The 25,369-nt window shown below is 42.3% G+C and overlaps 2 protein-coding genes across 19 annotated transcripts in view; one reads left to right on the top strand and one right to left on the bottom strand.

The window, feature by feature from the left end:
• Metap2 (methionine aminopeptidase 2) overlaps positions 1 to 16,794 on the top strand; it is a 38,602-nt gene extending 21,808 nt beyond the window's left edge. For 3 of the 4 annotated variants that reach the window (XM_006513896.3, XM_017314032.1, XM_006513897.4), the window contains 7 exons: positions 3,634 to 3,795; positions 4,985 to 5,166; positions 6,322 to 6,416; positions 9,780 to 9,876; positions 12,250 to 12,353; positions 12,791 to 12,906; positions 13,681 to 14,363. In XM_006513896.3, coding sequence (XP_006513959.1) covers positions 3,634 to 3,795; positions 4,985 to 5,166; positions 6,322 to 6,416; positions 9,780 to 9,876; positions 12,250 to 12,353; positions 12,791 to 12,906; positions 13,681 to 13,933 — 1,009 coding nt within the window. In that variant the 3' untranslated portion in view covers positions 13,934 to 14,363. Of the gene's footprint in view, positions 1 to 3,633; positions 3,796 to 4,984; positions 5,167 to 6,321; positions 6,417 to 9,779; positions 9,877 to 12,249; positions 12,354 to 12,790; positions 12,907 to 13,680 lie in introns of all 4 variants that reach the window. The other variant, NM_019648.3, reaches the window with a different exon arrangement.
• Positions 15,858 to 25,369, bottom strand: part of Usp44 (ubiquitin specific peptidase 44) — a 39,457-nt gene continuing 29,945 nt past the window's right edge. For all 15 annotated transcript variants that reach the window (XM_011243480.3, XM_011243484.2, XM_011243483.2 and 12 more), the window contains 4 exons: positions 24,938 to 25,133; positions 22,465 to 22,573; positions 18,964 to 19,169; positions 15,858 to 17,554 (listed from right to left, as the gene is read on the bottom strand). In XM_011243480.3, the coding sequence (XP_011241782.1) occupies positions 17,355 to 17,554; positions 18,964 to 19,169; positions 22,465 to 22,573; positions 24,938 to 25,133 (711 nt within the window). In that variant the 3' untranslated portion in view covers positions 15,858 to 17,354. The remainder of the gene's footprint in view (positions 17,555 to 18,963; positions 19,170 to 22,464; positions 22,574 to 24,937; positions 25,134 to 25,369) is intronic.

The raw sequence follows: 25,369 nt of genomic DNA, 5'->3' as shown, positions 1-25,369 counted from the left end.
TTCTCCACAGTGAGCGCCTTCCTTCTCCCACCCCCTCCCCCCATTTGTTGTTGTGAAAGTCTCACTGTATAGCTTATTGGTCCAGAATTCACTAAATAGACCACACTGATCTTGAACTCACTGAGAAATCTGCCTGCCTCTGTTTCCCAACTGTTTTGTATCAATACATGTGTGCCATAATGCCAGGCAGCCTTTTTTTTTTTTTTTAAGATAACTTTTTCTTTTGTAGTTCCAAGGTAGTCTGTGGATCTTTTGGAATCATAGACGCATGCCCTTTTGCTTCAGCCACTTCCACTGAGTTATCTTAATATCCAGTGATGGTTGTGTTCTGTTAGTCCACTTCATTGGAAAGTACTGAATAGTGACATTCTAATTAAAACATCTCAACATTTATTAATATGGTTCCAGAAGATGAGTGTTCTTACCCAACAGGATTCAATTATACTTTATTCCTAGTTGAAGAGTTAAACTGTGTTTTACTCTTGACCAGTTCTCAGAGATGGTGATCTTGCTTACTTTCAATTTTTAGTTATTTTTGAGGGTAAGGGCATATGTGACATAGTGCCTTAAAAATGCAAACGGAATTGGCTTTTAAGTTTCCGTGTACTGAATTAAAAAATAATGCCAGGTGTGGTACTCACACCTTTAATCCCAGCACTTGGGAGGCAGAGGCAGGTGGATCTCTGAGTTTGAGGCCAGCCTGGTCTACAGAGCAAGTTTCAAAGGACAATAACAAAATACTCTGTTTGATATGTATATACCTATTTTGTTCATTTGGGTCTTACTGTGCAACTCTGGCTGTTGTGGAGCTCACTGTTCAGGTCGGCCTTAAACTCACAGAGATCCTCCTGCCTCTGCAGGGATTACAGGACTGTGCAGCTACTCCTGAGTCTGTTTGTTGTTGGGGTTGTTTTTTTGTTTGATTTGATTTTTACTTTTATTTTCCTGCCCAGTATGTCCACTGTTAAGATGGCAAGACATTAAAAGGAATCTTAGGAATGTGGCCCAGTTGGTAGAATGCCTGGTTTACATGTGTAAATCCCTGGTCTTTTCCCCAGCATAGTTATAACTGCACATGGTGGTACACAGCTGTACTTGAGAGGTAAGAGATGAGGATAAGAGTTGGAGGAAATATCAAAGTTGAAGTTACATACTATAATCATTTATAATAAGGTTTGAAAGGTATTTTTATTCTGCTCTAATAAATTAAGCCTGACATTCGTGTACTGTTGTATTTGGTCATACCAGTAGCTAGATAGCATATATTTCCTAACAGAAAGATAAGCCTAAGAAGTTTCTGTTGAATGCCAGGATGAAGTGGGCCATTTCCTTTGGGCCTTTGTAGGAAGTTTGAGGTGCTCGGTATTGATTTACAAGCAGCAGCAGTCAGAAGTAAAAAGCTTGACAGTGAGATGAAGAGTCAAGGCAGTTTGAGGTGTTTGCTGACTTAAAAGTCTAAAGTTTAGAGCAGTCATAACCTGTGATGGGTCATAGTGGATTCGGCCTTAAGCGTTAGTGCATTTGTATTATGAAAGAATCTGTGGCGGACAGGCCATGTTGCTCGGGAAGAGCTTTTTCCTAATACATGCAAGGCCTTTTGAGTCAGAGCCACATAGTCATGGGAACCTGAGTGTGGATCCCTAGAACTATGTAAGAAGTCAGATGTGGCATATGCCTATAATTCCAGTGGGTGGGACCAGCAGCAAGATCCCTGGGGCTAGTGGTTGTTCTCAGTTTCTAAGCTTCAGGTCTAGTGAGAGACCTAAAAGAGCCTTAGACAGAGAATGTTGACTTCCGACCTCACATATGCACATACTCAAATACACAGATAAAGCTATAGTCTGTATGTAAATAAATACGCATAGCTATGTTGCAATACAGTGTTATTTACAAAGCAGGCATCAGGGTGGGTTTATCTGCAGACTATAGTCTGTTCAATCACTAGTTGTAGAGACAGAAACAAGTAAGTCCTTGAAGGAGTAACTTTTGTAACGTAAGTGAGCTAGTGCCACTAAATTGTACTCTGTTCTGCAGCAGTGTAAGAATGTCTAGAACTAGAAGGGAGCGATGGCTTGGTGCTCAAGAGCACTCTGGCTGTTCTTCCATGGGACCCAGGTTTAATTCACAGCACCCACATGGCAGCTTACAGCTGTCTATAACTCCAGTTTCAGAGGATCTGACACCATCTTTTGGCCTCTGGGCACCAGACACACAGGAGGTTCAGAAATGTACATGCTACCAAACACTGATGCACGTAAAGTTAAAAAGAAAAAAGAAAAGTAAGCTAGGCATGGCGGTAAATGGTTTAATCTCAGCACTTGAGAGGCAAAGGGAGGTAAATCTCTGAGTTCAAGGCTCGCTCAGTCCACATAGTGAGTTTCAGAATAGCCAGGGCGAGCTACATAGTGATAGCCTGTCATAACAAAAACAAAAGAATATGTAAAAATTATAACACATTTCTAAAGCTAATTCATTCTAAAATAGTTTGTTTTTGAAAACATGCTGCTTGGTCGTCCGTGGCTTTCATTACTAGATACTATGCTGCATGTTGGAGGTGGGGCATAAAGATTGCTAGGTACTAGATACAAGAATCTGCCAGGCTGGGTGTCCTTGTGAGCCAGGGCTCAGTCTTGTATAGGGCACGCATACAAACCCTTAGAGCACTGGGGGTGTGGGAGGGCCGGAGAATCAAGAGGTCAGTTGTCAGGGTGGATCTCAGGGGAGGAGAACCTTTGACTGGAGCAGCAAAGGCTCTGAAAAAGTGCCCCACCCCTACCCCAAATACGAATCTCACCTAGAAGATGCAAACTTAGGCGGGGTTGTGTGTGTGTTTAGTTGTGTGTGTGTGTGTGTGTGTGTGTGTGTGTGTGTGTGTGTGTGTGTGTGTGTGTGTGGTTTTGTTTTTTTTTTTTTGTTTTTGAGATGGAATCTTGCCATGTACCTCAGGCTAAGCCTGGGACTCACTGTGTATTCCTGGCTGGTCTCAGGTTCGTAGTAATCTTCCTGCCTCAGCCTAAGGGCTAGGATTATAGCTATAAGTATGCGTCCCATACTTAACTTGTGCAGATAACTGTTTTTAAAACAACACAACTTCAGACTGAGTTTTAAAGAGTCTGGGGAGGATTTGCACTTGGACTCTGTATCCTTATAAAAGCATTTGATACCAGGGATTTGCAGTCTTGTTGTCTACAGCGTGGAGGGATTAGGGGATTTCTGGGACCCAGATGATATGGAAAGGTACTGTTTCGCTGTTAGCTGTTGTACGCCTTTGATGGCTTGTATAAGCAAGGATGATCTCGCCTTCAAACAGTACCCGCTTCACTTCTGAATTCTCATACTTCTGCTTCTCTTTGCCATTTCCTGTGAGTAGAAAATTATTAGTCCTCCTGGTTATGAATTAAGTCTGAACTTGAGGGATTTGTTTCCTGTAATAATTTTTTAGAAGGGCTTCATGTAAGTTGGATTAATTGTAAGCATGTGGCTTTGAATATGAAAAATTTTTTGTTTAATATATAAAAACTGAGACTATTGCAATGTTTTACATTGCTTGGTATATTTTTTAATTTCTCTCAGCTTTTAATATTCTTGTGCAGTTTTGTAAATGACTCATACTATGCTGTGCCTATTCCAAAGGCGGACAGCTGCTTGGAGAACCACAAGTGAGGAAAAAAAGGCCCTAGACCAGGCCAGTGAGGAGATCTGGAACGACTTCCGAGAAGCTGCGGAGGCACATCGGCAAGTTAGGAAATATGTCATGAGCTGGATCAAGCCTGGGATGACGATGATAGAAATCTGGTAAGTGGAACATGGTTCTATAAAACATGGGCATGGTGGTTCATACCTTACTCCTACAGAAGTAGGTAGATTTCTGAGTTCCAGGTCATTCTGGTCCACATGGTGAATTCCAGCCAGCTATTTAGTGGACCCTATCTTTTTAAGGAGTCAGGGGAGGTGGTCATTTTAGTCCTGACTAGCTTCTTAGTTAAAATTGGCTCTTACTAGTCTTTTGTTAGTAACATTCTTTATCTTAGGTAGAGATTCTGTGTCTCCTCAGTCAAGTTCTTGTAAAAGTAGAGAACTATGCAGCTTGCATACATTTGCACATCAGCATGTCCTTTTGTGTACAGTTTTATTTGGGTGTACTTGTATACAGTAGTGACTAATTTTCTCTCTGGAAATTGTTTATTTACTACAGGTAATCCATATTCCTTTAAACTATTTTATTTAGTACACTGTCACTGTCCTCAGAAACACCAGATTGACTGCATCAGATCCATTACAGATGGTTGTGAGCCACCATGTGGTTGCTAGGAAATTAAACTCAGGACCTCTAGAAGAGCAGTCAGTGCTCTTAACCACTGAGCCATTTCTCCATCTCAGAAAGGAATTCTTACATTTCTATACACAAATATAGTGAGGGAACTAGTAAACTTATTCTTCTTAACCTTGTGAAATGATTAGCAGAGAAGAGAATTCTCTTACTTAAATAATTTTTAAAATACACACTATGAGCCTGGAGAGATGGGTCAGTGGTTGAGAGAACACTGGCTGCTCTTCAAGCTGTCCTGGGTGGAATTCCCAGCACCCACGTGGCAGTGCAGTGGCAGCTCACAGTTGTTTGTAACTCCATGGAGGGCATCTGCTGCTTTTTTCTGGCCTCTTTCAGCACCAGGCATGCAGGTGGTACGTACATAGACATACATGCAGGCAGAGCACCCAGGTATATAACATTAAAACGTATATATGTGTGTGCACATATGCACATGACGTGCAGCTTGTAGCAGCAACTTAAATTTGGTGTAAGTTGAAACTTATAAAATGGCTGGTAACTGAAGTTCAGAGTAGTGTTCTCTTGAGTTTGGGATGGCAGAGATTTATTTCCGTGTCTCTTATGAGCTCCGCATTCAGAAAGTACTCATATCATTCCCAGAAAGTAACCAGGTTTTTAAGGTATGAAACTGAAAACAAATCCTTTGTCTTTCAGTGAGAAGTTGGAAGACTGTTCCCGAAAGCTAATAAAGGAAAATGGGTTAAATGCAGGCCTGGCGTTCCCCACTGGGTGTTCTCTCAACAACTGTGCTGCCCATTACACTCCCAATGCTGGTGACACGACAGTCTTGCAGTATGATGACATCTGTAAGATAGACTTTGGAACACATATAAGTGGTGAGTCTGGGGTAATCCCATCCCATCTTCCACCCAGCCATGCCTCCTGGGCTCCCAGGATGCCTTTTGTAAGCAGTAGATGGAGCTGTGAATACTAAACACCAAGCTTTGTTCTTGGCTCCTTCTCTAAAGCTGTACTGGGGCAGAGTTTTGTTTGCTTTAGGTTTAAAGCATCCTACTTAAACTGGAAACTATTTGAATATTGACATTCATTTTGTTTTCATATGATTGTACATTTTTCCCCCATTCAGGCCATTGTTTTATATACAATTATACTCAAATACAAGATATTGGACCAGGGCTGGGTATATATAGCTCAATAGTCTGACATTCAGTCCCCAATATCAGTTGGTGGTGGGAGCTGGAAACCAGGCATGGTGGCTTGGTCCCTTTAATCCCAGCACTTAAGAGGAAGAGGCGGGTGGATGTCTGTGAGTCAAGGCATGTCTGAGGTCTAGAACTGCCACGGCCACACAGGGGAAACCCCCACCCCTCTCTTTAATAAAGGGTACAGGTTTAGTGGTGTCCACTGTGAGTTCAAGGCCTATCCGATCTCCATAGCAAGGTCAGCCAGAACTACATAGTAAAGCTCTGTCTTTTAAAAAAGAAAATGCGCATGAGTTCAGGGTCACCCTAGGCTACCTAGAGAATTGATGCCAGGCTGGAATAAATGAGACTTTAAAGGACAAACACTTGTATTTGTAGAGCTTTGTTTGGTCAGTATATATGTTTACTTTTCTAATTTCCCTAAACTAATGTCTAAAGTACCTTGTGAATATTATTTAACAGGCAAGAAAGTGAATTTAGGTTGAATATTTACTTGAGATTTTAAGCTTTTGCTAAAATGGGTCAGTGACACTGCTGAGGGCTTTGAGACGATGGGTTTTCTCTGCTCACACCGCTGTATTTTATCTCTGTTTATTGGTTTGTCTGAGAGGGAGCAGTGTATAGTAACTCAGTACAACTTTTATTGAGTCACTAAGGAGCTGCTGCTTTTGGCCTTTTTGAGTCTAAATAATCTCTGGGGACTTGAAATACTGCCTTCCTGTGAGCCCACAGTTCTCTTTTTAACCACGGTTAATAGAGGAACTTCTGGAAGCAAATATGTCATTTAACAGTTAAGTAAACTTAAAGGTGGATTTCCTTCTCTTGCAGGTAGAATAATCGATTGTGCTTTTACTGTTACTTTTAATCCCAAATATGACATACTATTAACAGCTGTAAAGGATGCCACTAATACTGGAATAAAGGTATGTGTGCTATAAGCACTATTTAACAACATAATTTAGAGTACTCATAGATTGTTTTAAGGCCTGTATAGGAGTTTAGGTGATTTATATTGCCTATAAAATTGGCTGTTTTTATTATTGTTAATTTTTTTTGTTGTTGCTATTTTGTTTTTAGACCGGTTTTATGTTTGTAGCAGAACTGAGCTGAAGATAGGGAAATTCCCCATACAAACTTGTCACGGCTGGTGTTTCCGACAAAGTACAGTTTTCAGTCATTTGATCAGCATTGACACATCACAGCATTAAAGTCCCCAGTTTGCATTAGGGTTCACTCTAGTTTATACATTCTGTGGGCTTGGCGGAATTTTCACTGCACTCCAAAGTGTCTGCGGTGCCCTGAAGCACTCGCCTACTCCATAGACGTGACCCTCTTGCATTGCATTGTGTATTCAGAGAGCTGCTGCACATTCACACTGACTATCCTGCTCTCCATTTCCAGCAGCAGTGCGCATGGCAGGTTCAGCACTTGCTCTGTCTTTACCACTCACTCAGTTTCTAATGTCTGTGTTTTCTTTGGTTTGTAGTCATCCTAGTAGATGTGAGGCAGTGTCTCTGTAATTGTGACTTGCAGTCCCCTGTTGTGAGGAGTATCTTTTCATGTCCTAATTCATTAAGGGTTTGCCCTATTACCTATTCAGTATCTTTGGTTTTGTTGGTTTTGTTAAATGTTATTTTAAGTTGCAAATAAAAGTCATTACACTGTAATTAAGCAGACCCAAGGCTGTGAAGTTTAATTAAGTTCTGTCCAGTTTGACTAATCACGCAGAAAGGATGCCATGGGGCTTCTCGTTGAAGTTTATACTTTAGCTACTTTTGAGCATTTATCTACCACCAAAAATGAAAAAGCCACCATGAGTTAGAAAATCTGTGTGTAAAGATAATTTTTGGATGCTTACTGCCTCTGTTTGCTAACCTAGGCCTAGTCCAGGAAGCTTCTAGCCTCTGTACAATCTAATCTAGGCTTGGAATTGTTTTCAGTCTCTGAGACTTAGTGCTGAGTAAGCTTAACCCTTCTAACTTTCTGAACTCTGGCTGGCTGGTTCAACTCAGCTGTTCTGTTCCAAATTTCTCTCCAAGCTGAGTGATTCAGTCTGGCTTCTTTCACCATCTCTGAATTGCTCTGCTTGGCCTCACACTAACTCTAACAATCTGTTTTGATCTTTTAACTCCTCATTACCTGGCTCATTGTGTCTTCATCTGTGACTAGCTTAGTCTCTCTTCAACTTTGTCTATACAATTGTCCCAGTGAAGCTACCACATACAAACACATCCCCTTCTTTAAGTAGCTTCCCTTTCCTCTCATGAGTTGGCATATCTTATTCTGCTAATCTTTTATTGATTCATCACTTTGCCACTAAATTGGATATCACTTTGAAGCATGGGTGCTTCCTTTTACAAACAAACTTTACCTTCATTGTTTGGGAATAAGGGAATGTCTGCATTCCAGCTGGACCACATAGACCTAGGTCTTTGGATGTGATCCCTTGCCAGAGCAGCCATGTTTCTACATTAAAATTCCTATACAACAATTGCGTGTGTGTGTGTTCTCTCTGAAAGGATAGTAACTGTGCTCATTGGTTGTATTCCGTTTCCGTCTTTTCCTTTCTTAACCCCTAGTATGCAGGTTTTGTTCTCTTTTCTATGTTACAGTTTACCCATGTGTACATTTGTTTACATATATCCATCAACTCCTTTGTTGTTTTATTGCTGAGTTTCCAGCGTTCTGTGTCTATAATGAGGCCTCAGTCCTATATCAAGCACATGATTTGCCAGTGTTTTTAATCTAAAGTTGCCTTTTTCTTGTGATGATATTGTTTTTTTGTTGCCTGTGCCTGTGATATGTAAGTAATCACTGTCAGATCCAGTTTCATGAGGCTTTTTTGCCTGTAGCTGTGAGAGTTTTATAGTTGTGGGTCTCACTTTAGGTTTTAGGTTGGGGGTTGGGGTGTGGGTGGGTATTTTGCCCACATGTATGAGTGCTGGGAGCCGAACCTGTGCTTAGCTCAGGGTTCTGAGCTGCTGGGTGTGACTGTAGCCCAGTGGGTCTGAGCCTGTGACTTTCAACACCTCTGTGGGTTAAATGACACTTTGACGGGTTCCCATATCAGATTTATGTTATGCTTCATAACAGCAGAATTAAAAATCATGTTATGCTGGGGATCAGCACACTGAGGAGTGGAGTCAAGTGTCTCAGCATTGGGAAGGCTGAGAGCCACTGCTCCAACACCCCTGTTGTGTCATCTTCAGAGATCACCGGCAACTGTCACCTGATTGAGAGGAGGTTTTTCTTACTTTTCAGTCTGTTTGCAATTTGTTTTCTGTTTTCTTGCTTAATTGTTCTGGATACAACATTCAGTCATGTGTTGAGCAAAACTGGCAATCCTCTTTTGTTTCTGACCTTAGAAGAAATGTTTCAACAGTTGCATTTGGTGTAGGCTTTTTCTTTGACTTTTCTTTTGAGGGTAGTTTTTCTATTCCTATTAAGTCTTTATATTAAAAATTCTATTCTAAATGTATATCCAATTGAAATTATATGTGCCTTTCCCTCATAATGTATGTTTATATTGATGTTATATTTGCTGAACTGCCTTTGTATTCCAGGAATAAATCGTGTGTGTGTTTGTGTGTGTGTGCGCAAGCGCGTGTGTCTTTGAGAGTGTGAGATTATGCTGCCTCTAACTTGGGCTCAGGCTTCCTGTCTCCCTCCATCTGTGGAGTATACAGAACTCCAGGCATATACCACTATGTCTGCCTTATATTTTTTTATCCCTCTGGTGGTTGTGCACTGCGACTGAGAATCATCCTAATCATTACATAAGGTTAGGATTGATTTCCCTAGAGGTGTTAAGATGGCAGACTCCGATTCCCAGTTCTACTAGTGCATTTTTGTCTAAGTAGCGATTCCTGGTATTGCGGATATTTTTTCCTGCATTAAGTACAGCCCAGTTGCCCGGTGCTCTTGGAAGCCAGATGAGGGTATCAAATCCCCTGGAACTGGAGTTAGAGTTATTAGCTGTCATGTGGGTTCTGCTTACAAAACAAGGTTTCCTCTGCAATAGGAGAAAGTATTCTTAGCCTGCTGAGCCATCTTTCCAGCCATCACTATCCCATTATAATTTATTGTATTCCTTGCATTCTTTAAAATACACCACACTGATGACTTCTTACAGGCAAAGGAAATTTGGGTCTAATCTTGTTGTGTGTTTAACACCCTTTGCATGGCATTTTATTTTTAGTATGTGCAAACTAGCTGTTCTGATTGTCCTTTATTGAAAAATATTAAACCATTATAAAAGTTTGCACCTTAAAAAACTTTTTTTTTAGTGTGCTGGGATTGACGTTCGTCTCTGCGATGTCGGTGAGGCCATTCAAGAAGTTATGGAATCCTATGAAGTAGAAATAGATGGGAAGACATACCAAGGTATGGTCCTTTAACTAGGACTCTGGGTCAGCTGCAGAGTGTATGGAGAGCACTGTGGAAGCTGTCTGGGAACCTTGTCTGAGGCGCTTAGGAGCTAAGAAGATACCTGGGAAATGTACCCTGTGGCATCTAAAGTTGAACTGAGCTCTGTGGGACATTAAGGATGAGAGAGAGGCCAGAGTCTCATTTATTGGTGATTCTCCTACTTGTTTCTTTTGAATCAAGTTGAGAATCTGGAGGCCAGTTATTTCCTAGTCTGCCCTTTAGTCTCTTTGAGCTGCTGCTTTAGGGTTTTCCTAGGGTCACTTGTGCCTTCCGGTGCTCAGCATTCGTGCTGCTGGTGTAGTCTTCTGCCCCAGGTCTTTCTGACCATCTGCTGGCCACAGTCCTCCTTTCTCTAATGTTCTAAACCTCATGAAGTTGGGGGAAGACTGAGGAGTAAACTGAAAAGGACAGTGTATGCAAACAAGACGGAGAAGTCAACTGAATCTTCTTAAGTCCAAGGAAATAAAATGGCTACAAAGAACCTTTAATGTTTGAGAGACTGGGTCTCACTTTCCCACGGTGGCCTTGAAACCTAATGCTGAAGGTGACTTCAGTTGACGCGCCTGCCTCCACCTCCAGAGTGCTTGCATGTGTTTGCCCCTAGCCTGCTTCGTGTGGTACTGAGGTCAAGCCTGGGGCTTGTACTCCATCTACCACCTGACCCACCTACCTAGACAGAGGCAAAAACAGTTTTCAGTTGGCTTTGGGGATACTTGGCTAAGACTTAGAGTTATGCTGTATAAATCTTAAAATGCGTTTAGCTGATTATAAGTAGTTTTATTTTAAAATTTTAATTAATTTTTTTCTTAGGTTATTCCACTAAACGTGTAATGTCATTATTTCATTGTTAATTTTTTGGCTTTTCAAAATCTTTTTTTTAAGGTTTATTTATTATTATATCTAATGGTTGTGAGCCACTATGCGGTTGCTGGGATTTGAACTCTGGACCTTCGGAAGAGCAGTCAGTGCTCTTACTCACTGAGCCATCTCTCCAGCCTGCTTTTCAAAATCTTGATATGGAATTCTGTTCTTGAAAGGTGGCTTCTTATTAATACTCTGTAGTAGCAAATACTATGGTGCTAGATCTCTTCTAAGCCTTTTAATATTGTGGAATGAGAGCGGTCTTGGGAGCTTCCCAGCCCCGGTGCTATTGTGGTGCTTTTTTATGCTCCATGATGGCTTCTGTCAAGCAGTGAGAACTACTGTTGTACCTCCCAACTCTGCTCCCTTCTAGTCACGAGCGCTCAAGTGTTGGCATTTGCTTCTCTGTCTTTACTAATGACATATTCCTAAGGGGCAGCTGCGTGCTGCGTTTGAGACATACATACAGCTTGAAGCCTGTAGTATGTATGTCTCTAAGTCTTAATCATTCAGTATTGCTTACTCCACTTGTTAAATTATTTCTTGCTTTCTGTTTCAAATTTTGAGTAATATTCTATTGTTTAACTTTATTCATTGGTTGTAGGAGATTGAGTTTAGATTTTGTTTTTTTGTAGCATTTGAAATGTAAAATTTAAATTTAAGATTCCTCTTTTTTTTTGGTTTTTCGAGGCAGGGTTTCTCTGTAGCCCTCGCTGTCCTGGAACTCACTCTGTAGACCAGGCTGGCCTTGAACTCAGAAATCTGCCTGCCTCTGCCTCCCAAGTGCTGGGACTAAAGGTGTGCGCCACCACCGCACGGCTTAAGATCCTTTGACAGTGCCCTTAACCTTCACATTATCTTTAATTTTATATTTATTCTTATATTTATCTTCTTTTGTTTTATAGGCATATTTTTTGTCCTTAAGGTTCTTATTTCTATATTGCATCCATCACTTATAATTTACTTTTCCTTTCATTCCTCCCTTAACATTCTCTTGGGTAATTATAAGATGCTGTGTGTGACTGCACGTGTGTGCAGATGAGCACAGGAGCACATGGAGGGCAGCAGGGCTGGTTGTGAGCCACCTGTGTGGGCGCTGCTCTCCAACAGTTGGCTTCTCGCCAGCCTTATTTCACACTTAATGAAACAAACTACTCTTTACTTTGTCTCTTTCTTTCTCTTGATATGGAGAGTCTTGTCTTCTTTTTCTCTTTCCCCTCCCTCCACTCTCTTCCCCCTTTCTTTCTGGAATAGGGACTCACTGTGTAGCCATGGCTAGCCTAGAACTCATTAAGTGTAGACTAGGCTATCTTTGAACTCAGATATTCACCTGCCTCTGCCTCCCAAGTACTGGGGATTTAAAAGTGTGTGCCACCAACTCTGACTTTGTATCTTCTTTTGGTATAAGCACTTAAAAGTCTGTACCTTCTGAGATTCTGAACAATAATTACATCTTTATTATGACAGTGAAACCCATACGTAACTTAAATGGACATTCAATTGGGCCATATAGAATTCACGCTGGAAAAACGGTGCCCATTGTGAAAGGAGGGGAAGCTACAAGAATGGAGGTATGTGAGTAGCCCTTGCTAACAGGGCATTGTGCATGCTAGGAAGGTGCACTATTGCTGTCAGCCTCAGCCCCAGCCCATCTCTTAGACTTCTGTGAAAAGCCGTGATACTTGGTTCTAAACTAACTCCGATCTAAATAAATACTAAACAAAATAAGCTTACAATTCATATTATGCTGTCAATGTACTACTTACCAAGCATAAATATTTATTAATGTCCTTAGTGCTGGTGTCTTTAGGAAGCCTTGGGATACAGCAATGAACTAATCTCCTATGTGAAACCTGTATCTTGATAAGGGCTATCCAGTAGTCAGAGGTGCCGAGGCCACAGGCCGCCAGACTGAGGGACTGTGGGAAGGAAGGAGGTTTCCTGTTACTGCTTTATTTCATGGAACTTGGTTAGTTCTCAGTTGATTTTCCTCTTTGTGTTTTTGAAGGAAGGAGAGGTGTATGCCATTGAGACCTTTGGGAGCACGGGGAAGGGCGTGGTTCATGACGACATGGAATGTTCACACTACATGAAAAATTTTGATGTGGGGCACGTGCCAATAAGGTGAGAGACTTGATAACTCATGAGCATTTCTTCTGAGGCAAGAATATAGCAAGCCTATCAGGTGGCATATTTGTAAATGTCAGGGTCTTCAGTCTTATCAGTGAGTTATTTGGTTTCTGTAGTACAGCAAAAAAAAAAAAAAAAATTGCTCTGTTAACTTTACCCTGTCTTGAAAATGATGGAGAGATAAGTGTTCAAATCCAGTTTCTAATGATGATGTAATTATTTCCTGGCATTCCTAGGTTTGAGATTATAATGCTTCCCTGTTAATAAATGTCCTATCCCAGTTGACATTGTGTTTTACTCATTACAGAGGTAGAGTCTAGGTAGGATTGATGTTTTCACAGGTTGTCACCCGTGAACTTGTATGAAGAGGGACTTCTGTGATACTCGGTCTAGGAACTTAGCACCTATAAGGTGCTCTTCAGCACGTGTCGTAGTCAGCCATGTCTTTGGACCATTACATATCTCTTACTATTAGTGAAAGAGCGATAAATGTTTTTAAACTCAGACTCCAGGTGCAGACACAGCTTAGATTTGACTTTTTGTTTTGTTTTGTTTTGTTTTGTTTTGTTTTGTTTTGTTTTGTTTTGTTTTGGAGACAGGGTTTCTCTGTGTAGCCCAGGCTGGCCTCGAACTCAGAAATCTGCCTGCCTCTGTCAAGTGCTGGGATTAAAGGCGTGCGCCACCACTGTCCGGCTAGATTTGACTTTTATAATGGGTAAATTGGTTAGTTAACTCTTTTGCCAATTGTCTTCACTTTTCTCCCCTTAGGCTTCCAAGAACAAAACACTTGTTAAATGTCATCAACGAAAACTTCGGTACCCTTGCCTTCTGCCGAAGGTGGCTGGATCGCTTGGGAGAAAGTAAATACTTGATGGCTCTGAAGAATCTGTGTGACTTGGGCATTGTAGATCCATACCCACCACTGTGTGACATTAAAGGGTCATATACAGCACAGTTTGAACACACTATACTGTTGCGTCCAACCTGTAAAGAAGTTGTCAGCAGAGGAGATGACTATTAAAACTTAGTCCAAAGCCAACTCAACGTCTTTATTTTCTAAGCTTTGTTGGAACACATTATACCACAAGTAATTTGCAACATGTTGTCTGTTTTAGCAGTGGACCTGTGTAATACCGTTATTCATGTTTAAAGGAGTTTGATCAAAGGCAAACTGTCTACATGTAATTAACCAAGGAAAAGGCTTTCAAGACTTTAATGTTAACTGTTTCTCCCGTCTAGGAAATGCTGTACTGCTCACTAGTTAGGAATTACTCACACGTTTTGTTTTGAAGACCTAAGAGATGCTTTTTGGATATTTATATTGCCATATTCTTACTTGGATGCTTTGAATGACTTCATTCAGTTCTGCACCTGTGCCCTCTGGTATTGCTTTTTAACCTCCCTGGAATCCATTTTCTAAAAAATAAAGACATTTTCAGATCTGAGAGATACATTTTAATGTGTATGGTTGTAATTCTAAGCAGAAAGAGGCAAAAGTATGGATAATGTTCTTTATCTGTCTTTATCTGGACTGTAGATACGACAGATAACCTCAGATTCTCTTCATGGTGGCTACAAGCTCTTCATGTGTGTGAAGCAGGCAGAAAGGAGTATAGTTGAGGAAGGTTTTGCTTTTTTTTTTTTTTTTTTTGTTAAAAGCATATTTAAAATGATTTAAGCATCATGGAAAAACCTTGTGCCAACTGGAAAAACCTTGCTGTAGTAAATGTCCCTCAAGGGTTCATATTTACAGGATATGTGTTCCATATTAGAAAACCAAATCAACAGTAAAGCCACAAGCAAAAGAAGTTTCAATCTTGTCCTAATTAGAACAATTATCTTGGGATTGGGCTTTTTCCTTCCTGAGCCAAGCACTGAACATCACGGCCTCCAGTAAGTTAGAGATCCCAGCATCAGGTTACTCAAGGAGATGAGGTTCGAGACCTTTCATAAACTGTGTGTTAATTTGAACATAAAGACACATTCGACTTTAGGCTGGGCCCAATAATCATTTAGCTGCTTAAAATCTTTGTATGATTTGCTAGAAATGGTCCATCTTAGTTCCAAATTCGTCCCTTGCCCAGGTAAAGCCTTAATTTGTGTATACCTTGACACAGTAATGCTGTATTGCTTCCGGAATGCTAAATCAATTTTTATTTTGCTTGACATTGTCTCTGAAGGAAAGGTAGACTTAGGGCCCTGGACCACGGGCTGCTTGAAGTTTTCCGGGAAGGCTACTTTTGACTTTGTGAGCTGTGTCTTCCTGGTGCTGAGGGGCTCCACGTGAACTCACACACTCACAGGCCCTCCAGCTGCCTCCTTGGGTTCTGCATTCATGGTCTTGGTTTTTGAGCAGCTTGACCTCTAAGCCCAGGATATTGAAAACTGACCCCTAAATAAACTTTAGGGTTTTCTAAGACCTTTCCTGCAGTCTCCCTCTTTGTAAGGTCCAAACTTATCTCAGAGTACTACTGTTGGGAGCAGACATCCTTGTGTCCTGAGTGGCCGGAAGGAGTATGGCCTTATAAAGGAAAGCCAAAACAACACAAAGCCAAAACCAACACTTGTTGTTTGCTTAGTAGTTATGTAGCCCTTAAAGTCATTGTTACATTTAGTGATGTGTCTTCCTGTGATGGTTAACAATAGTGCCTTTAGTAAATTATTTTACAGCCTAAACTGTTGGTTTTTTGCGTGGGTGTCCACCTTGCAGATCTGAGGTATTTAATAAGAAACTGAAGTTTCTTTGCATCATTTGGGTTTTGTTTAGTTTTTTTTTTTTTCAGTGTAATCTTAGATTCACAACAAAATCTAGTGGGAAGTACAACAGTCTGCTGTGTGCTAGTTTAATGTTTTGTTTCTTTTAAATGCCAGTAAAAAAAAAAAAGGTGCTACAATGTGTTGGTCTAGAAAAAAAAAAGGTTCTTGAAATTAAAGGCTAGATTTGGTAACTTTTATCACATGAATCTTTAATGAGGTATATTTAACAGCTGATGCAACAATTTGTATACGCTTTGGGTAAGTGACCTAATATCACTCCAAATATTACTCCAGCTGTATTTTTGGCACATAGGATTCTGTCTTCGGTTGATGTGTTTTTGTTGCGGTTTGTTAATAAGCTGCCCCAGGCGACACTCCTTTCAGAAGTCTGTGCTAAAGATAACTCTTCCTGGCTTAGATATAAGCTGTAAATTAAGTCACTTTCTTTAGGAAGAAGGGGGAAAAAAAAACCTCTCCCAGTGGCTCACAGGTTCCTTGGGATCTGTGGGTTGGTGGAGCCCCATTTCTGAGCAGGTTGGGTGGCGGTGGCCATGGCCATGGCCATGGCAGCAGCAGAGCTCCATCCATAAGACCTGGAAAGCTTTCTTTAGAACACAGCGAAAGGAATCTCTCTTGCTTTTAGTTAATTCAAGTTTAGACCACTTCTAGTGTTTTTAAAAAGGGGCCAGGGCCCTGAGAAATTCCCAGTGGTCACATAATCCTAGCAAGAGTCAGGCTTAGGGTACTTCGAGAAAAACAAGATCTTAGATGTAACAGCCCAGGTGCCATGCTCGAACTGTCTTCTCTCTGCCTTAAACATCTGCCCCTATGCATTTGCCCCTATGCATTTGTCTTACTCCTTTGAACTAAAAATAAAAAATAAAGAAATAAATCTCAACTACTTAAGATATCTAAAATTAAACGTAAAAACTCATTCTCAAGATAAACTACATTTGTGTATCATAATATATTGGTTTGCTAAATTCAAAATTTTGTGACTGCCTTATTAGAACTATTTTTTCATTGCCCATAGTTCCAAAGTTCATTGAAGTATATACCATGTGTAAATCTGCTATTTTCATTTTGAATTTGTGCTCAATAAAGGACAGTTATGGAAGCAATAAATTTTGGAGTGAAAGACCAGTATCTGCATTAAATCTACTCCGAGCCCTGTAGAAGCCTCAGGAGTGACTGGAGCTAGGTGATGCTTCAGTATCTCACTTCCAATCTGTTTACCTCCAACGGGGAAGAGCTGGAGTCAGCAAGACAATCTGTGACGAGCGTCTCCTTCCCCGTGGAGTTAGAATCTGTATAGAAAACAGCTACAGAAGTTAAATAATAATAATATATATAATGATGCCACCTGAATTTCTTTAGTAGATTGCACAAATTCATGATTTGAGGCAATTAAGACATCAGAATATAAGAGGTAACAGTCTGAGGTAAACACTAAAAGTATAAAACTCAAAATATTTGAAAAAAGTTTAGTTGGCCTATAGTTGATATACATATATTTATAGTTTGTCTCTGTAAAAAAAGAAAAGAAAAACTTGGTAGTTAAATACACAATGTCTAAACATAGCAGGCACTGATCATAATTCCAGAATAAAAACAATGAAGCACAGCAGCGTAGGTCAGCCCATTTAAAAAGGATATATACAGATAACGAGAGCCCACTGTCTGGATCAGCTAAGGACTTCATTAGAAGAGGCATCAGTCTCCTTACTGGGGTGCTGGCTATTGGACAGGAGCTCGGGAGGCAAGAGTTTCGAATGTCCATTCTCAGTAACTCGCTGAGTATAAAATAAGATATAAGCTTGGGCCTTGCGTACTTCTTCCATCGTGCACATGCTCAGCTTGGAATCGTTGCAGTGGACCCAGAACCCTAAGAGCGAAGCACAGAGAGCAGGAGTTGGAAAAGAATCCCAAGTTTTCCACTACAAAAGCCTCCTTGACTGCAAGTGGAGGGTTTCCTGCAGGAAAGCAATGGCGGCAGGCTGTTTCTTTGCAGTGGAAAAGTGTTACTCTAGGATTCTTTCATACTCCTTTTATGCAAAAACTTATCTGTTCTTAGTAGTTTGGAGTTACAGAATCTGACACGTGTACTTGTCACCCTCCATTCCCAAAGGGACAGTAATTGTGGCTCCAGCTACTTATTATAAAGCACAGTATAGTCCTGGTAGTTTTCAGAGTCTTTTTCAGAATAGCAAGGCTTTTTGCTGAGGAAAGCAGAAAGGTGACTATAGAAGGGACAAGGAGGACACAATGAGGGTGATTCTGTATGTTAAATCTGAACAAGTATCTGCCATCTCCGCGTCATTAAATACCCTGTTCTCTAACAAACCAGTGACCACAGTGTGACTTTTAAGAAAATCTGGCCAGTGTTGGGGCCTGGTGGCACATTTGGGAGGCAGAGGCTGGGTTATCTCATGAGTTTGAGGCCAGCCTGGTCTACACATTGAGTACCAGGTCAGCCAGGTCTATAGAGAAACTCTGTCTCAAAACCAAAGAAAAGAAAGATTACGTGTATTTTTGCTGCACTTTGCGGCACATGTTTTTAATCTCAGCCCTTAGGAGAGGCAGAGGCAGGAACATCTAAGTTCAAGGCCAGCCTGGTATCCACACTGAATTCCAGAATATATAGCCAGTTACATATAAATGAGATTCTGTCTCAAAAGAAAAATGTATCTGGACTGGCTGGTTTTGTGTGTCAACTTGACACAGGCTGGAGTTATCACAGGGAATCGAGCTTCAGTTGGGGAAGTGCCTCCATGAGATCCAGCTGTGGGCCATTTTCTCAGTTAGTGATCAAGCCGGGAGGGCCCCTTGTGGATGGGACCATCCCTGGGCTGGTAGTCTTGGGTTCTGTAAGAAAGCAAGATGAGCAAGGCAGAGGAAGCAAGCCAGTAAGGAACATCCCTCCATGGCCTCTGCATCAGCTCCTGCTTCCTCGCCTGCTTGAGTTCCAGTCCTGACTTCTTTGGTGATGAACAGCAATGTGGAAGTGTAAGCTGAATAAACCCTTTCCTCCCCAACTGCTTCTTGGTCATGAAGTTTGTGCAGGAATAGAAACCCTGACTAAGACAGTATTTAGTATTTTAGTATTGTAAACTTGTATTTTCTGTACCCTCAACCCACCAAAAGTCCAGCAGCACTGACAGCAGAAGGCCCTTTTTCTAGAAAGAAGGCGGGTGGCTGATCAGGTGACTTAGTAGCCAACTTAGAAATTGCTAAAAGTCTTAAGCAGAAGCTTACAAGTCTAACCCAAGATAAACTTGGTTTTCTCAGCTCTACCTCCTTCGGAATTGTAGCAGTAGGCAGTGTAGTGTCCTGAGCCAAATCCTTTTCCATGGTGAATTACGACAGCAGATAAATTATAGAGAAAGCACTCTGGTCTGAGAGCGTTCAGGGTCTCCCTGCAGCAATAAGGCTCCATGTTTAAGGTTTCCTCAAAGACAACATGAACACCAATCTTCTCTCGGTTATTACGTCCTGACCATCTAGGAACAAAAGCAAGTGACACTTCAGAATCAAGGGAAGAAAGTTCGCCATAGATTAGGTCTAGGTTGCTTTAACAGTCGATTCCGGAGAGAGCAAAATCTAAAGAGGCGTTTATATGGAACAGGTGTTCTCAGGGCCAAGTTGGCTGTGGAGGGATGTGTGTTTCTTTGGCAACAAGGCCCAGTGACGTCTGCTTTCTTAGTTTAACAATGCATGAATGTATAGTTGGGAGCATTAGACTTGGTAGGCAGGCATTTCACCACTGCACTATATCGTTGAAGCCCTTCTGTCATTTTTGTTGCCATGTGGTTTTGTCTTTTCGGACAGGGTCTTGTGTAGTCACGGGTTACCTTGAACTTCTCTACCTGCTAAGTGTGTTATTACAGGCTTGTACAACTACTGCAGGAGGCTTCCAGCAGGCTTGAAATAACTGTCTTCTGTCATGCAAATGTAAAACCTAGGAAATGAACGCCAGCCGTGTGAGTTTCAAATTCTGTCTTCCTAAACATGAAAGGGACACGTCATGTGGAAGGCAGAATCAGTATCTTTATTTGATGGGTAGGTTGGAAGAAAGAACAGCTCAGGTACCTTTTGAATTCCTAAGAACAATTCACAACTTTCTACACTAAGTCGGGAATGTCTAAGTGACAAGAGTCAAATAAGGCTCCATAATGTCACTTTCTTCCTCTCGGCGTCCCTTCACAGGATCTCAGCACAGCAAGGAACATTTTACCATCGACATACTACTTTGCTACAAAAGGGGAACCAGTGTAGATTAGTTCTTCTGTGAGCCTAATCTTGCTTGGGGTACTATAGAGATAAAATGCAGTATCGAAAATACTAAAACCGGGCAGTGGTGGCACACGTCTTTAATCCCAGCACTCAGGAGGTAGAGGCAGGCGGATTTCTGAGCTCGAGGCCAGCCTGGTCTACAAAGTGAGTTCCAGGACAGCTGGGCTACACAGAGAAACCCTGTCTCAAAAAACCAAAAAAAAAAAAGAAAAAGGAAAAAAAAAGAGGGGCTCAGGAGTGAGCTGCCCAGAGCAGCCAGGGGTGTCTGGGAGGAAGGATCGGTTGTCCCAGAGGGAGCTGAACAGCAGCTAGTCAAACAGCAGAGGGTGTGGAACGGGGTGGTTGGCACCGACGGAGGAAGGGCTGACGCAAGGACCACCCCTAAGAAGCGGGCGTCCACTCACGTGTGCATGCCAACATTATCCTGCCTGAGGAGAAGCACAGAAAACTCCAGTGGAGCTGCCTTGCTGGGAAAGAAAGGGCACCCGTGGAAGTGAAGCCCTCAGAGCCGGTTAGGACTAGAGAGCCACAGTCTAAAGATATGGAGGACCTTGGAGATGAGAGCTAACGTCCTTCTTTACCAGACTTTCAGCTTTCTGGCCAGAAACTGGTGATGGTTTCCAGGAGCCTTTTCCCTGTCCCATTCAAGGGCTGCTGAGCTTCCCTGAAGGAATATACTGAAGGGAAGAGAATAAGCCGTTGTAAAAGCTTTCCTTAGGGCACTGGTCACTGCTGAGTTTCTGTTCAGCTTGGTAGGAGACAAGTCTAAGTTACTTTGTTGCAGACTGGTTTGCTTGTGTGGGTGGTAGGGTGGGGGTGGGGGTGTCCTGTGCTATGTTGCTAGGATCTATGCTTTAGATAGGATTCATAAAGGCACTGCCATATTATCTAAAACCCAAAAGGCCCAGGGTTAAACACTTGTTAACACCCTTCCTCAAATCCCACGGCACTAACATAGCTCTTTACCTAATAACTTCTGCGTATGCATACCTGCAATCTTGTAGAAGGAGCCCAGCATCTCTTACAAAGCATTCATGTGGCTGCTGAAAGCTACAAGTCAGTCAAAGGCCAAGGTTGACCGTGCGTATTGGGGAAGGGACGTTTTTACTTCTGTAATGCTGTGCCTGAACTTAAGAAACTATTCTTGTTGGCACGGTGGTCTGTACCTTTAATCTCAGGCAGAGGCAGGAGGATCTCAAGTCTGGTCTACATAAGAGTTCAGGGTAGCCAGGGGTACATGGACCCTGTTTCAAGAAATTAGTAAATAAGAAAACTGCTTTAGGAGCTGGCAAAACAAGATGGCTTTAGTAGGTAAGGGTGGCTGCCACCAATCCTGACAGACTGACCTCAGTCCGTGGCAGAATGAGAGAACCAACTCCAAGAAGCTGTCCTCTGACCACTACATGTGCTTTGTGGCATTCCTGTGGGTGAATGCACATGCATGTATACAAAGAAATAGACAATTGTGCTTAAATGCTTGTGATTGAACTCTTGGGATGTTTGCTTCTGAGGCTCGTCTCTCTGGGTAGCCCTGGCTATCTTGGAACTCACTATGTAAACCAGCCTTGTCTCGAACTCAGAGATCCACCTGTGCCTGCCCAGTCCTGAGTGCTGGGGTTAAAGGCGTGTGGCACAACGGCTGGCTTAACTATGGTTTTATGTTACATTTTATCTTGTGTGTCTCATTCTGGAAGATGTTCATGCTACAGCCTCAGTGAGGGTCAGAAGCCAAGGCAGGATCCAGTGGACTGAGCTTGGTGGCAGGTGCTTTAGCCCTCCTCACTAGCCCCCAAACTGCTATGTCTTTGATCAATATATTCTAAGCACAAAGCAACTGGGTAAAATATATACACATTACAAAATTACATCTTTAAAAAAGTATACCTGAATGTTAAACAATAAATATGATTAAATTCACATGGAGCAGGTCAAAGTCGCTGCTGGGATAGGTGATATGCTCTGGAATCTTGGTACTGAGGAAGCTGAGGCAGGAGGATTCTCAATTTGACACCAGGCTAGGGTACCTGGCACAGCAAGTTCTAGGCTAGCCTGGCTCGGGCTCAGAAAAATAGTTATCAAAACAACTCAGTTACTGAATATAGATGTCTGCCATTCAAAGCTAAAGATAATAATTGTTACACTTTTTAAAAAGAATAGCGGGGCTGGTGAGATGGCTCAGTGGGTAAGAGCACCCGACTGCTCTTCCGAAGGTCCGAAGTTCAAATCCCAGCAACCACATGGTGGCTCACAACCACCCGTAATGAGATCTGATGCCCTCTTCTGGTGTGTCTGAAGACAACTACAGTGTACTTACATATAATAAATAAATAAATCTTAAAAAAAAAAAAAAAAAAAAAAGAATAGCATACATTAGCCAAGTATTCGGTGTTCAAATGGAATCCACTGTATGTCTACTCTAAGTCTTGAAGCATCCTTACCAGAAGAAATGACCCAGTTACACCCCCCGCCCCAGAAGTGGTAGACAGCTGGAACACTACTGACCTGAACCGTTTGAGGTGCAGTCTGAGAACCTGAGGTAGATGGCATATCATAAGCTGCTTCTGGGCTTCTGTGAATACAACTGATTTTGACGAAAACTTTCTACGCTTTGCTAAAATACAATAAAATGAAATAAAAACAGTTTCAAAGATTACAAGGAAAAACGTGGGAGTAAACTCTTTCATGTAACTCACCCACACTGGCACCAGGTCTAGCACCATGATGGAGGTGACACCCACACTGGCACCAGGTCTAGCACCATGATGGAGGTGACACCCACACTGGCACCAGGTCTAGCACCATGATGGAGGTGACACCCACACTGGCACCAGGTCTAACACCATGATGGAGGTGACACCCACACTGGCACCAGGTCTAGCACCATGATGGAGGTGACACCCACACTGGCACCAGGTCTAGCACCATGATGGAGGTGACACCCACACTGGCACCAGGTCTAGCACCATGATGGAGGTGACACCCACACTGGCACCAGGTCTAGCACCATGATGGAGGTGACACCCACACTGGCACCAGGTCTAACACCATGATGGAGGTGACACCCACACTGGCACCAGGTCTAGCACCATGATGGAGGTGACACCCACACTGGCACCAGGTCTAGCACCATGATGGAGGTGACACCCACACTGGCACCAGGTCTAGCACCATGATGGAGGTGACACCCACACTGGTACCAGGTCTAGCACCATGATGGAGGTGAGCGCAGGCTTTGACCTCGGGAAGTGGAGAGCACTTTGTAAAGTGAGAAATGGAGGCAGAGTCAGGGTAGACATGGGATTTAATAACAATCCTTCAAGGGGCTGGACACGAGGCTCAGCAGTTAAGAGCGAGTGCTGCCTGGCAGGGAATCCATATTCACTTCCCAGGACCCACATGGAGGCTCACAACAGTCTTCGACTACAGGTCCAGGGAGTGCCACACCCTCTTCTGGCTTCAGCAGGCACAACACATGGTGGTGTGTTTTTATACATGCAGGCAAAACACTCACTAAAGAATAAGACAGAACATCGCTATATATTTAAAAGTAGGTTTGCCTAGGCCAGCTAAGCAGGAGAAAGTTAACAGTTTCCTCCATGCATACTTTAATAATACACTTTCTGGACTCTTAAAAGCCTATGGTCAATTCATTTAGCCTTCGCTAAGCTGGTCCCAGGCATGTGAGTGTGTACAGCACACAGCATCCTGCATCCTTAGCTTTCCCTGGTGAGGCTTCCCAGGTCTCCTCACTCTACCAACGAACGCCATGCTCTTTTAACAAGGAGAACTCGGGGTTCTTGTCTCCCCGCTTCTCTCGTGTCCACCTAGGGACTGTGCTCTGCAGGCTCTGCTGGACCATCCACTCCCAGAGCTCGCTGGTTAACAGCTGCCTCTCATGCCAGCTTGGGGTTAACTTCCACTGGCTGCTAGAAGCTTTTCCTCCAGGAACCCATAGGCTGCTAAATGCCCTTTTCCTGCTTTTGGACTCTATGTGTATGGCTACCCAGGGTGCGGGGCCTCTGGCTTCTCCCTGCAAATCTTCCCCTCTCTGTATTAAAGCAGCTCCTCCAGGCCTGGATTTGTTGGCCTCATTGCATATTCAAATCACTATAAGACTGTTTTCTACATGTGTAATATTATCCCAAAATTTTGGTGATGAAGATATTTGAGACACTTTAAATGCATCCTAACAAATCTGACAAAGGCCCATTGCTCTCTCGAGTCCTGTAGACAGATCTTAGGCTACGTCATAACCTAATAACATGAACTTAAGGCAGCACTCAGAACAAAAGGTGACTTTAAGTGGTTCTAGAAAATAATCAATATGACATTTCTTCAGCTGCCTAGCATGCAGGAAATATGCCATAACACTGTGCTTTATAAAATAGAGAGTATCTCAAGCCCTCGTATTATTTTTTTTGAGACATGGAAATTATTCAAATAAATTATTATTGGGAGGCAGAGACAGGCAGATCTCTCTGAGTTTGAGGCCAGCATGGACTACAGAGTGAGTTCCATGATAGTTACAAAGAGAAACCCTGTCTGGGAAAACCTAAATCAATCAATCAATCACTTAGAAGTATACAGGCAAATGTTTTGCCTTCCTGTATGTCTGTATACCACACGTGTGCGCCTGAGATGGCAAGAAGCCATCAGACTCCTTGAGACTCAAGTTAAAGACAGATTTGAGCTGCCATGTGGGTGCTGGGAATGGAACCCTGGCTCTCTATCAGAACTGCCAGTGCCCCTAACCACTGAGCCATCTCTCCGGCACTCCGAGAAGAAATTTAATATCATCAATGATGATGATTATCAAGTAGAAATGTCTTGATTTCTTTTGCAGAACTAAAAAAAAAAAAAAAAGAGGGGAAAAAAAGTCATTTTCATAGCTACTACTGAAGCACTTTCTCCCAGGTCCCCTGGTCTCCACCTAATATTAATCTTACAAAAGCACAGAGAGCCGGACCATACTCACAGTTACAATGGTCACACATGTAGATTTTCCCTTCTAAAGCTTCTGTTTCTGTAAATTTGTCCAACATGTCAGTAACCAGGCACGGCTGGGAGGCAGCATCTTTCCCACTGCACTGGTATCTCTCTGGAAACTCCAGGGACAAGTCCCAGAAGGATTCTATGGTATCTGATTTGTTGTCACAAGCAAGACATGTAACCTGCAAAGGAAAGTGTTACTCCGCTTTACAATCTCTCTGCCAAAGCATTCCCCTTCACTGGAGCTCACGGTGGCCCAATGAGCTTCTTGTTTTCTGTGAATGAACTATTAGCACGCTGACAAGTGGGTTTTACAATCTGTCAGGACAGTTGAGTGGAACTTTTTTCTTTAAGAAGCTATTAGGCCAGGCTGGTGCGATGACTCAAGAGGAAGGCACTGGCTGCTAAGCCTCATGAT

This window comes from Mus musculus, chromosome 10 (assembly GCF_000001635.26).
Source record: "Mus musculus strain C57BL/6J chromosome 10, GRCm38.p6 C57BL/6J".
NCBI classification, from domain to species: domain Eukaryota; kingdom Metazoa; phylum Chordata; class Mammalia; order Rodentia; family Muridae; genus Mus; species Mus musculus.
The sequence above is the reverse complement of the archived record's forward strand: the minus strand, read 5'-3'. Positions and strand labels throughout refer to the sequence as shown.